The following is a 12,752-nucleotide window of genomic DNA, read 5'->3' on the forward strand; positions in this document are numbered from 1 at the left end:
ATATACGTATTGTACTACTGGATACAATGATCGTATCGTAGCCAGATTGTGTAGTACACATGAATCGCTTTACTCTAAGAAGAGCAACCGCAAAAACAAGTTGCACCCAATCCACATTTACAGGTTGCACCTCCTGATATTGTAGATTGTCTACTTGCATTTGCGTTTGCTGCTGATCTGGTATCAGATCTGTATTGAGCAGTTTGTGTTTGTTCTCTATCTCGAACCACAATAAACATATCAGTTCCACGTGTTGTTTGACTTGTTTGACTGTCAATCGTTTCAAGTCAAGTATAGTACGAGTAGTATCATTGATAAAACACAGAACAGTTCATTAGCTCAATTGATTATTACAGAATCAATGTACAGAACCCGTTTGACCACTACAGATATACAGTACGGAAAATCACAATCAAATGAAAATCAAGATTGAATGAAGTTACTGCTGGACTTACGATAATTGAAAATCAGGTACAACACTACCTGTAAGCTCTATAGCTTCATCACGAGTTGAAGTAGAAGTGTTAGTAGCGTTATTAGGCATGTTGTCGAGATATTTATTGGTGGATTTATTGGAAACTTGGAAAAAGTGATAAGGATGTGGAAATTTGTTTTAGATAAGGAATATAAAAATTACGTGGAAAAAGGCTTTGTTGAAACCCCTTATATACCTTCTCAGAGCTCAACTGACTGCGTCACCCATTTTCTATCATATTACTGTAGCTAAAAGGATAATTAGGTATTCTAAATTCATATCGAGTCGAAAACCAATTGATGAATGGATGCTTGGTGAAAGGTGACTTGACGGGGGATGAATATGTGACAAGTATATGAATGAAAGGACCTCAGCATTGTTGTTCCGAAATGTGCCACATTCTTTATGACAAGGATACCGAAATACAATGGATACTGAAATAAGACCGGAGTCAGGAAAGGATAGCAGCCGCAAGAAAGATTCTGCGGTCGAGTAAGACATGCTGACGAATGCTCAGATGATCGACACAGGCGAAAACCAATATATAGCAGAAATAGACACAAAGATGCATCATCATATCAATATAAAGAATCCTTTCGCGACTTGTCTACAAAAACCAGAACTTATCCTATGAACAAACCTCTTATAATTTGTCGTAGTAGTGGTCGTAAAGAGGTACATCAGGTTTAAGACCTTTTCTTGTTCTGATTTTAACGGCAAGGTCGTTGATTTTGGTACCGACTTCAGTTGGATCACCGTTAAGTAATGAGTAGTGATCGAACACGGCTTGAGGGAATGCTTGTCCACCGGTAGCAGCTCTCAAATCAGCGTTGAAACCGAATGATTCCGATACAGGGAGGTAAGCTGTAAGAGAGAGATCATTGTTAGCTATGTTTATCTTTCAATAAAAAAAAGTGGAAGCAACAGCTTACCTTTCATGGTGTACATTGGGGTACCGATTCTTTGTTCTGATGAGAATACATGACCTCTTCGGACGTTCAAACAAGACTACAAGGATAAGAGGGGTTGAAATTAGTTGTGGTACTAAGATGTTGAAAAAGCAGAAGAGAACTTACGTAGACACCACCTTGAGCAGATTCTGGTACGGCGATTTCGACCAAGAACATAGGTTCTTGAAGACCTGGTTTAGCGAGTAATTGAGCAGCGTAACATACTCTTCTAGCAGTTGGGATAATTTGACCACCACCTCTGTGGATAGCATCTGCGTGTAAAGTACAATCAAGAATGTTGTATCTAATACCTCTCATTGGTTCTTCACAAACACCACCTTCTTTAGTTGCCCATTGGAAAGCAGCAACACATGAATCTTTAATTTCGTTCATGTATTGTACACCCTTTGAACCATCTAACATGATGTTTGGACCAGTGGTATCAGGACCGAAACACCAGATTTTTCTAGCATCGGTAACATCCCAACCGTATGTATCGGCCAAGTATCTAGCCCTGATTTTTGGATCATCTCTTGGTGCAACTCTACCTTCTTCAATGTCTTTGGTTAATTCTTCATCTAATGGTTCAGCTTTAACGTATAATCTGTTGTGTTTGTTTTGTGATTTTGATAAAGCGATCATTGATGATTCAGCTTGAACAGTTTCTCTGTAACCTACAACAGGATCAGATTTTCTCAAAGGTACACCAGCGTGATCATTTTCTAAATCGTTAAGACAGATTTCCAAGTGTAATTCACCTGCACCGGCAACAATAATTTCACCATTTTCACCCATCCAAGTTTTGACACATGGATCAGATTTTGATAATCGTTTAAGACCTTCAACTAATTTTGGTAAATCGGCAGCGTTTTTACATTCAACGGCGACTTGAACGACAGGAGATACAGAGAATTTCATGACTCTCATGTTGTGGGCGGTTTCTGAGGTGGTAAGAGTACCTGATTTAAGTAAGAATTGATCGACACCGACTAAACCAATAATGTTACCGGCTGGACAATCTTCAATAGCTTCAGTTGATCGACCCATCATAAGAACGGTTCTTTGAATTGATTTAACAACTGAATCTTCTTTTTTACCTGGAACGAAGTTAGGACCTTGGATTCTAACTTTAGGACCTGAAGATACGGTACCGGCGAAAACTCGACCGAAAGCGTAGAATCGACCTTTATCGGATGTTGGTACCATCTTGGAGACGTAAACCATTAATGGACCTTTAGGATCACAATCTCTAATGGCGATAGCTGATTCATCATCCATAGGACCTTCGTAAAGGGTTTCGACTCTGTATCGTTGAGCGGTAACAGGTGAAGGAAGGTTGATAACAATCATTTCAAGTAAAGAGTCACCAGCTGGTAAGAATTTTTTCATGACGGTTTTAAGTAATTGTTTACCTTCAAGATCTTTTTCGTCACCTAATAATTTGATTTCAAGTTTTTCAAGTAAGGTTGGTATTTCATCTTTCTTGTAGTTCATGATTGAATCGAAAAGTCTGAAAATTGGGTCAAGAACGAACATGTTGAAAGCTCTTTCACCACCTGAAGCAGCTGAGGTAGACCATTTCTTGGTTTTAGCGTTGAAGTAGTTGTCACCCCATAATTTAGGCATGAGCTTGTTTTTGTCAACACCGAATTTCTTGGAGTATCGGGCGGCGAATTGTCTTAAAGAGAAAGCCCAACCGTGTAAACCGGAACCGAAAGCGACGGTACCTTTTTCTGGGTAGACTTGAGTGTCACCGAGAACTGGATCAGTGTAGGTGGAGATAATGACGTTAACTGATTCGATAGTTCTACAGAAAGATTGGTATAAATCTTCTTTAGAGACTTGTAATTCGAGTAAAGCTCGGTCAACTTTGTTGATGATAAGAACGGGTTTTACTCTTTCACCTAAAGATTGTCGGAGGACGGTTTCGGTTTGTACACAGACACCTTCAACACAATCGACAACGACTAAAGCACTGTACAGAAAAATTAGTGTTTGAATCTGAACGAGATTTTACAACACACTTACCCATCGGTAACTCGGAGAGCAGCAGTGACTTCTGAAGAGAAATCGACGTGACCTGGTGAATCGATCAAGTTGACCAAGAATTCGTTACCTGGAAAATGATGAAAAGGGGTCAGTTTTCAAGTTTCAAATAACATTGATCAGTTACCTGAACTCACCATCGGTTTTTTGTTGAACGTCTTCTACATCTTCTTTTGGAAGAGGGAAATACATTGAGATAGCAGTTGATTTAATGGTAATACCTCGATCAATTTCATCTTGTCTATAATGAGCAAAGGGAGAGGTATTAGCGACTTATTCTTCAAAGACATCAGGTGTGTGGAATTTCCTCTGTATGATCTTCACTTTCTCAATCGGAAAAGTATCGAATAACTCACCTAGTATCGGTGAATCTCATTTCACCAGCTTTGGCAGAAGCGATAATACCAGCTTTTGATACCAATGAATCGGTAAGGGTGGATTTACCGTGATCTACATGGGCAATAACCGACATGTTTCTGATGTTGGTTGGCTTGTCTAAAAATCCGAAAAATTCAAGTCAAAATTAGCTTCGAGCTTCACCATTGATGAGAAAGGACGAACCCATTAAAGCCCTTATCTCGTCTACGGTGAAGCTAAAGCATGTCTATCAGCATCTATTGCATGTATGAAGTGTTGAGGGATGTTGAAGAGTGTTGAAGAGTTTTAAAAATGAAGAAAATCGACCGAAAAACCAGAGAGAACGATAAAGTTTTGATGTGCCACAATATGCCACAAGCATATTTTATCTCGCGCCTTCATGGCATCTAGCGTATCTCTTCCTTCGTATTATCTATCGTTCTCTCTGGTTTATTCTGATCATGTTGGGGGTAGTGAATGGAAATTGTTGATAAGGAGATGTAGACTTACTTAACCTATAGATATGGGAAAAAAAAAGCGGCGATTAGTCATTATCCTACTCTGTAAAGAAGCGGCAAAATCTGAGTTGCGATGAAGACTTACCATTTTGAATAGATTTTCTTTTGAGGATTAATTTATAAAGAGAGTATAAAGGAGGAGGATAGGAGTTAAAAGAATGAAAAAATAGCTCCTTTTGATTGGAGTTTTTGGTTAAAGAAGAAGAAGAAGAAAAAACCAAGATTGAAAAGAGATAAAGGTTGAAAAAACTTTTTGCTAGGATGAGATGCAAAAGGGGATGTTGAGGAGTGGAGTACAAGGTGGACCAGCGTGGTAGGCAGTACGAGTACAGTAGTCTAACCAAAAAGTGAGTAGGGTCGGCTCCGTTATCGTACTGTATGGTGAATATAATTTCATCCCTTTTTTCCTATTTCCTCCAGAATACATAATAACATCCTCCACTCTCGAAAAAATAAAGGGTTTATCATTCGGCATTTCGGCAGTATACTACTCACCGTATGTGGCATTTTACAGGCAATCAGTTCAGGTAAGATAAGGCTTAAAGGCTTAAATGCATACATCGATCTAGCTGGCAGAGTACAACAGGTCTAAATGCATACAACAGGTTTGGTATAATCTTATGATAGAGCTACCTCTTCTTCCCTTTGTCTCTCGGCTTACTGCTCTCAGCAACAGGTGAACTCAACTCCTCCCCTGATCCGACAGTACCTATTTTGACCTTACTTGGTCTACCTCTTTTTTTAGCCTTCTTAGGTATTGGGACAGGAGTGGCAGAAGCACTTTCTCGCCCTATCTTCCGTTTACCTTTAATGATGACTTCCGCTTCTTCTACGGGTTCGATATCCTCTGTCACTATAAGTTCCTCTTGAACAACTTCTTCTGGCTCAGGTTCAGGCGGTATCTCGTTTCCACCGAGCCATCCGCCATTGACAGCTTCCCACCATCCTTCAACCCCTTCCATTCCTTCTGCATGAATATCTTCTTCCCCACCTATCCACCATCCTCCTGCATCGTATTTATATCGCTCATGTAACAATGCTTCTATCTGCTGAAACCCTTCTTTAGTAGCATAAGGTATCATAGTTGCAGGATGTCGATATTTGGCTGGTAGACCGGTGAAAGGGCATATAGGTAGTCGACGATCTGGATCAGGAAATCGATCAGTATGACTCTTATTCAAAAAAATTGCCACAACTTACTGATCGGACGCATTCGAGCCGGTATATACTTCAATTGATCCCATTCTACATGATCACCCAGTATGAGTTTGATTTCTTCCGTTAAACCGCCGGGTATTTGAGATAAAATCAGATAATTTCTGGTATATTTGTAGTCATCCGTAGTCTGCTCAACAGCTTGTTTTTCAGGTGTTGAAGGTTCGGGGACATGAGTAGGCGGTGCTAGAGCAGCCTTTGATGGGCCTGCTTCGATCGAGGTAGGCAGATTACTTGATATTTGAGACGATGGCTTATCGGCTGGCGTGTCCGTAAGAGCGGAACCACCGACAATTGGCTCCAAAGGTTCTCCAGAGACATTACCAGACTCGTTGAGCGGAGTAGTTGTAGTTGAAGGCTCCTGCGATTGTAGTTGTACCATTGGAACAGCTGTAGGTTCATGCAAGGAAGTCGTTCCATCCGTAATTTTGGGCTCTAAGGGCGAAGGAGTCTGAGCTGCAGAAGGGATATTTGCAGTGATGTTTACAGAAGGAGGATTTTGGTCTACGTCTGCGTCTAGACTTTGCGTTGTAGGCGGTTGGTTTGTGGCAACTTGATTATGCGTTGGTTCATTCTGAGTACTCGTGAGCGAAGTAGGAGATGGCTTAGTCACTGGAGACGTTTGACGATCTGCCGATGTAATCGCTATATCTTCATTTACTACGCTGATATTCGGCTGCTCTGTCGCTTGATCTGTAGGAGTGATTTTCTCTTGATGGGTATCCTCTACTTTTTTCTCTTCTTCGGTAGCCTTTGTCTTCTCCGCCGGAACTTCTTCTTCCACTACATTTGATTCACCTATAACTTCAATCAATTTACCTACAGTCCTACTAACCCAAGTCAATCTAGGACCTTTAACTCTTTTTCTACTAATCTTTCTTAATTCTCTCTTTTCATCTTCTTTCTTTAACCAATCTTTTAAAGCTTCTTTATTCTTTTCTTCCATCTCTAAAGCTGCAGCAATTAATTCATCTTGTGTCATTACTCTATTTTTTCTTTCATGATCTACATTTGAATTTTTAGCTCTTCTACCTTTGTTTTGGTTGTTGTTGGAAGTTTCGTTTTGTAATTTTTCTTTTTCCGCAATTTCAATATCAGTTTTTAATGTTGATGCTCTTAAATTTGATCTTCTAGCTTCTGATCTTAATTGTTCCCTTTTAACTTCTCTTCTTTTTTTCCTTAATGCTAATATCAATGTTGAAGGTGCCATATTACTTGGATCTAAAGTTGGATCAAGTAATGAGATTGTTGGATCTTCCAATAATTTCGTCGTTGAATCATCAGCTTTACTTTGCTGATTTTGTAGTCGACCTTTGTTGATATTCGACAGTGGGTCGTATATCGCTCGACCTTTCCCTTTAGCCTATGATAGGATGAATAGTCTGTAAGTATATGCTGAGCTACAATGAGGAGATATCAGCTTACTTTTTTCCTCTCCTCCTTTCTGATAGCTCTTTCTTCTGCTTCTTCATCTTCATCAACCTCTTCATCGGTATCAGCGAATTCTTCCAAGTAGACATCCTTCACATCCTCTGCAAAGGAGAATATATAAGTTGACCTGCGCTACAATCTTCTAGAAACGACAAAACTTACGAGGAGCCGAGAACTCTTCATCATCTTCTACTTCTTTGAATATGTCATCATCGTCTTCCTGATGAGCCTTCTCCAACAGCTCTCGCATACTGAAAGGACAGTCAGCTGTCGAATGTAAACAATCGTAACCACTCAGCTAAACTTACCGGTTTCCCGCTGTACTACGCTTCGAACGACCTGTTGTAACGGTCTCATAATTCGACATGATGATTTGGAGCCCTTCTGGGCGCTATGCAATCGCCTTCACTATCTTGGTGATATTATCATTAATCAATGGTAACAATGCAAGAAACCAAAAGTAATGTTAAAAGTCGTCATGTTCATACGGTTATTATACGCGTCTTGGATTCATCTTATCAAAAGCCCAATAACGAACAAATCCACGTGTATTTGAGATCTGAGCCGGTGTTTACCACGTGTCAAGGTCCTTTGAGTCGAGCGATATGATGATGATCGGAAAAGTTAGAAAGATAGAAAATACAAGTTGAAAATATCTGGTTTCTTATTGAATTTCCTGTTCATATATCATCTATATTCCGACTGAAAATCGACAAAAAATGTCAACACCACCTTTCTTACCACTTATAGACCCATCTGGGTCCACCTTATTACCCTCTCTAGCTCTTCTTGGTCCAGTTTTAATACCTGCTGATTTAGTTCAAGCTGTTTTATCAACTTTACCATCTCAAGCAAGTTATTACGTTCAAGCTGAAGAAACCAATCAAGATCTCATTTCCTTTTTAGATAATGGTGCTTATAAAATAGTCATCACACCTTCTCAACTTGAACAACTTGATGGTCAAGTACCAAAAGAACGATTAATTGTTAAACTTACCGAAGATCAATTAGAGAAATCTTCAAAACAAATTTCTGAACAAGTTTCAGGTCTTTATATCATTTCATCATCAGTTCATACCGAAAAATCTTTAGGACTTTCCAATATTGATATCTACTTACAACACCCATCACCAAAACCATTAGAAATACTCGAATCAATCAAATCATCTAGACCATCATCATACGTTATTCCAACAGAATTTTTAGCTGCATCATCAAAAACAACTTCTACTCATTTATCAATTACTGAAGCATTTTTATCACCAATTATAACTGATAGACCAGATGGATTATATCCTACAATCGTCTCATCAAGTAATCATTCAATTAAACCTTTGGGATTAGTTTATTCATCAAAAGAATCAATTACAGAAGCTATATTAACACAAAAAGGAATATATCAATCTAGAAAACATGGATTATGGAGAAAAGGTGAATCTTCAGGTTCAATTCAAGATTTAATTTCAATTAAATTAGATTGTGATTCAGATTCATTAATTTTTGAAGTTGTTCAATATGGTACAGGATTTTGTCATTTACCTTTACAAAAAACTTGTTTTGGTAATTTTAATGGATTATCAAAATTAGAAGATACATTAAATTCAAGATTACAATCAGCACCAGAAGGTTCATATACAAAAAGATTATTTACAGACGAAAATTTATTAAAATCAAAAATTATGGAAGAAGCTGAAGAATTATGTGAAGCAAATTCAAAAGATGAAATAGCTTTTGAAGCTGCAGATTTATTTTATTTCGCTTTAACTAAATGTATTTCAAAAGGTGTTTCTTTAAAAGATGTTGAAAAAGCTTTAGATAAGAAATCATTGAAAATCACAAGAAGAAGAGGTGATGCTAAACCTAAATGGGAAGCTAAAATTAATGGTGATACCACGGAACCAATTAAACCTGAATCAAAACCTACTGAACCAGTACCAAAATCATTCCCTGAAAAGGATGATACAGCTAGAATAAAGATGAGAAACGTTACATTATCAAATCTTAATAAAGAAGAACAAAAGAAATTATTATTAAGACCTGTATTAAATTCATTGGCGATGATAGATAAAGTTAAACCAATAGTTGAAAGAGTTAGAAAAGAAGGTGATGAAGGATTAAAAGCAATGACTAAACAGTTCGATAAAGCAGATTTAAAATCAAATGTTTTGTTACCACCTTTTACCACACCTTCAGAAGAAGAATTACCATTAGACGTTAAAAAAGCTATTGATGTAGCATATGAAAATGTAAAGACATTCCATAGTGCACAAGCTGAAAAAGAAGCTTTAGTAGTTGAAACTATGCCTGGTGTACAATGTTCAAGATTTGTTAGACCAATATCAAGAGTTGGTATTTACGTTCCAGGTGGTACAGCAATTTTACCTTCAACAGCTATAATGTTAGGTGTACCTGCACAAGTTGCAGGATGTAAAACTATTGTTTTAGCTACACCACCAAGAAAAGATGGTTCAATTTCACCAGAAGTTTTATATGTAGCTAAATTAACTGGTGTAACTTGTATACTTAAAGCTGGTGGAGCTCAAGCTGTAGGTGCAATGGCATATGGTACAAATGAAGTTCCAAAAGTAGATAAAATTTTCGGTCCAGGTAATCAATGGGTAACTGCAGCTAAAATGTTAGTACAAAACGATACGGATGCTTTAGTCGCTATTGATATGCCAGCAGGTCCATCAGAAGTTTTGGTGAGTTGTCATAATTCGAATCCAGATACACTGTTTGATTACCCCCTTGTGCTGATACCTGATATTCTATTTATAGGTCATTGCCGATCACACAGCCAATCCAATTTTCGTCGCATCTGATTTACTATCACAAGCAGAACATGGAACAGATTCACAAGTTGTATTAGTTGGAATCAATTTATCTGAAAATTTGTTACAAGATATTGAAGATCAAATTGATATACAAGCTAAAGCTTTACCTAGAGTTGAAATTGCAAGAGAAGCAATTAAAAAATCTGTTATTGTTTTAGTTAAAACTCAAGATGAAGCAATTGAATTTTCAAATGAGTATGCTCCAGAACATTTGATTTTACATTTAGAGGATGCTCCTAAAGCTGTTGAAAAAATTGATAATGCAGGTTCTGTTTTCGTTGGTGCTTTTTCACCTGAATCGTGAGTTTTGGCCTATCGCACTATTATTGAAACTCGCTGCTCGCCATACAGGAATTGAACGAAATAATGCTGATTACCTGATGCACGTTACAGATGCGGTGATTACGCTTCAGGAACAAATCATACATTACCTACAAATGGATTCGCAAGACAATTTTCAGGTGTTAATACATTATCTTTCCAAAAACATATAACATCACAATTAGTTTCAAGTGAAGGATTGAAAGTTTTAGGTCCAAGTGTAGTTAGATTAGCTGAAAGAGAAGGTTTAGAAGCTCATGCTAATGCTGTTAGAGTAAGATTAGCTGAATTGAATAAATAGATAGATAAAAGGAAACGGATCAAAATTAGATTTGAGAAGTTTTAGTCAAGGAATACAGACATTGAACGCCAGATCGGAGATTGATCGTTGGGTCAGTAATAGAAACTACGGTAGATGTCAATAATCTATAGTATGCATAGCTCTCAACACATTCTTCATAAGATTTAAATTCGATTATGTCATGCCGGTACTGTGGATCAATACCTAGGAATACCTATCTCTTAGTACTGATTCCAGCAGCAAACTCAAACAATTTGTTACCTGTCCCGACTTTACTTATATGTCTTTTTGGTTTTCTAGTTGATCCATCAACCAAACCTTCTGGAAAATGAACTCCTTTTGAAGTTGTATCCTTTGATGATGAAGATGTTGTCTGTTCTGAAGTAGTATCCTGAGTACCACCAGATTCAGTATCAGATTCAATCACTTCTTCAACTGTAAAAGTATCAGTATTTCCTGTTGTCGATGCTGTACCAGTTCCCTTGGATCTTGATTCCGAAGTTCCCGTAGTTGACCTCGAATTTCTCCTGCGAACTTGACCATAAATGATACTGCCACTTCTATCTTTTGTACCATCACCAACAGATATTATTGTTGATGATGTTTTTGATGATGATGGTGATTTCGATGAAATTGAAGAGTCTGAAAAGGAATCTTTACGATGTCTTACAGCCATATATCGATTTGCATCGAAGCTGGATTTTTCCTTAGATGCTTTAGTACTCATATTGCTGCAAGTAAAGTATAGGTGGAGTAAATTGACAATTCTATGGGGGAGTTAACAAATGTATATATATATATATGTATTTACTGATTCTGAGTAAAGACTTGGAAAGACGCAAGTCCAGAAAGAGAACAATACTGCAAAGTATTTAATCACAGTACTCGTTATTGTTAGACCTGACTTGGAGGACCAATAACGAAGCCTGAACGTGAGAAATGTCATTTAGCATCTTTGTCGGATGTGCAATCATCCTTTACAACGCATACATCTTCAGTAGATAATCATGGTTCGGACACAAAAAGACAACAAAAGTGAGTGAGGTGTTTTTCCTTTTTCTTCGGCAAAACGTCATCGTAACTTCATGATCCACGCTCGAACGGACAACTACAGTAAAAGAAAATATCCTTCTTACAATAAAGGATATCAAAGGATATCAAGGTAATGAAATCGACTTGATACGTACCTACCATTTCTTTTCTACCTTTTTGTAATTGTTACAGAAATGTGAAAGACAGAACTGCACAGGATACGTAATTTAGTACAAAACGACAAATAGTTTCAAATGATCACGGAGAACCAATTTCCATTACTATATGACTAGTCAACATATAATTCTTCATCGGAAGAACCAGATTTTCCTCCTGCATGGTGCTTCTCAATAGTTTCTGCATTCTCAGATTGAGCAGTACTGGTCTCTCCAGTATTTTGATGTGTCTTAGACGAATGTCTTCTTCTCCTTCTTCTGTGTTTCCTTTTGTGGCTATCTTCGGTTGTATCTTCCTTGTGATGTCTATGGCGGTGATGAGAATCTTTATTAAGGTCATCCTGAAATATTTCTCGTGATGTATGTGCATGTCTGTGTGAGTGTCTATGACTTGATCCTTCCCTATGTCTATGTCTATGTTTACGTGTTTTATCAGGACTTTCATCCCCTGCTGCTATGTTGTCATTATCTGTTCCACTATCAGTAGGCGTATGAGTACTGATGTAACTATGAACTCGACTTGAAGTTGGACGTGGGTTTGACCTTGATTGAGATGAAGTAAGAGTAAGATCAGAAAGCTTATCATTAATCCATGAAAGACCTCTTGAAGCTAATGAAGGTCTCTTTTCTTCCTCATAATGATTCGAAGTCAGATCCGCAAAATGTCTATCTCCATCATGTCTATGTTTTCTATGTTTACGTCTGTGTCTTCGTCTATGTTTGCCACTTTCGTCAATATTGGCATCTTCAGTAGGTTGAGTAGCTTGATTGATTGGATCTTCATGTTCATTTTCGTTCTCACTTGCACTAATCCCTTCTTCCTGTTGAGATTGAGATTGAGATGGAGTGACTGTATCTTTGCCCGAATTTTCACCTTCGTTCAATATCGAAGGAAGATCCTGACTTGACTGACTCATCTCTTAGTCGAGTTGTTAGTTTGAAAAGAACGTTGTATGTGTCAGCAGCGTTAGTAACCACAGTATTCCAAAGTACAGTAGGTTTTGCGTATTAGGGAAAGAAGAGCAGAAAGACCTCAAAAAAATAACAGTATATAACTCTATAAATGCATCAAAATGGTATGTCAAGCCCAAACCCC

At 37.8% G+C, this 12,752-nt stretch overlaps 6 protein-coding genes across 6 annotated transcripts; 1 reads left to right on the plus strand and 5 right to left on the minus strand.

Annotated features, from left to right (window-relative positions):
• Positions 1 to 74: 74 nt before the first annotated feature.
• L201_003781 (uncharacterized protein) lies at positions 75 to 544 on the minus strand (the record flags this gene model as incomplete). Its single annotated transcript, XM_066219532.1, has 2 exons — positions 75 to 216; positions 456 to 544. 2 exons carry the CDS (start codon positions 542 to 544, stop codon positions 75 to 77), a joined length of 231 nt encoding a protein of 76 aa, XP_066075629.1.
• Positions 545 to 1,118: 574 nt separating this feature from the next.
• L201_003782 (elongation factor 2) lies at positions 1,119 to 4,036 on the minus strand (the record flags this gene model as incomplete). Its single annotated transcript, XM_066219533.1, has 7 exons — positions 1,119 to 1,339; positions 1,408 to 1,483; positions 1,552 to 3,400; positions 3,454 to 3,541; positions 3,609 to 3,712; positions 3,828 to 3,966; positions 4,033 to 4,036. The coding sequence occupies 7 exons, from the start codon at positions 4,034 to 4,036 to the stop codon at positions 1,119 to 1,121; spliced, it is 2,481 nt and encodes an 826-aa protein (XP_066075630.1).
• Positions 4,037 to 4,975: 939 nt separating this feature from the next.
• Positions 4,976 to 7,359, minus strand: L201_003783 (uncharacterized protein; the record flags this gene model as incomplete). The annotated part of the gene is made up of 5 exons (XM_066219534.1): positions 4,976 to 5,490; positions 5,547 to 6,924; positions 6,987 to 7,093; positions 7,155 to 7,243; positions 7,301 to 7,359. The coding sequence occupies 5 exons, from the start codon at positions 7,357 to 7,359 to the stop codon at positions 4,976 to 4,978; spliced, it is 2,148 nt and encodes a 715-aa protein (XP_066075631.1).
• Positions 7,360 to 7,711: 352 nt separating this feature from the next.
• On the plus strand, positions 7,712 to 10,448 carry L201_003784 (histidinol dehydrogenase; the record flags this gene model as incomplete). Its single annotated transcript, XM_066219535.1, has 3 exons — positions 7,712 to 9,694; positions 9,771 to 10,126; positions 10,220 to 10,448. The coding sequence occupies 3 exons, from the start codon at positions 7,712 to 7,714 to the stop codon at positions 10,446 to 10,448; spliced, it is 2,568 nt and encodes an 855-aa protein (XP_066075632.1).
• A 214-nt stretch (positions 10,449 to 10,662) lies between these two features.
• On the minus strand, positions 10,663 to 11,175 carry L201_003785 (uncharacterized protein; the record flags this gene model as incomplete). Its single annotated transcript, XM_066219536.1, has 1 exon — positions 10,663 to 11,175. One exon carries the CDS (start codon positions 11,173 to 11,175, stop codon positions 10,663 to 10,665), a length of 513 nt encoding a protein of 170 aa, XP_066075633.1.
• A 594-nt stretch (positions 11,176 to 11,769) lies between these two features.
• L201_003786 (uncharacterized protein) lies at positions 11,770 to 12,573 on the minus strand (the record flags this gene model as incomplete). The annotated part of the gene is made up of 1 exon (XM_066219537.1): positions 11,770 to 12,573. One exon carries the CDS (start codon positions 12,571 to 12,573, stop codon positions 11,770 to 11,772), a length of 804 nt encoding a protein of 267 aa, XP_066075634.1.
• Between the last annotated feature and the right edge of the window lie 179 nt (positions 12,574 to 12,752).

Source organism: Kwoniella dendrophila, chromosome 4 (assembly GCF_036810415.1).
Source record: "Kwoniella dendrophila CBS 6074 chromosome 4, complete sequence".
Lineage (NCBI taxonomy): Eukaryota > Fungi > Basidiomycota > Tremellomycetes > Tremellales > Cryptococcaceae > Kwoniella > Kwoniella dendrophila.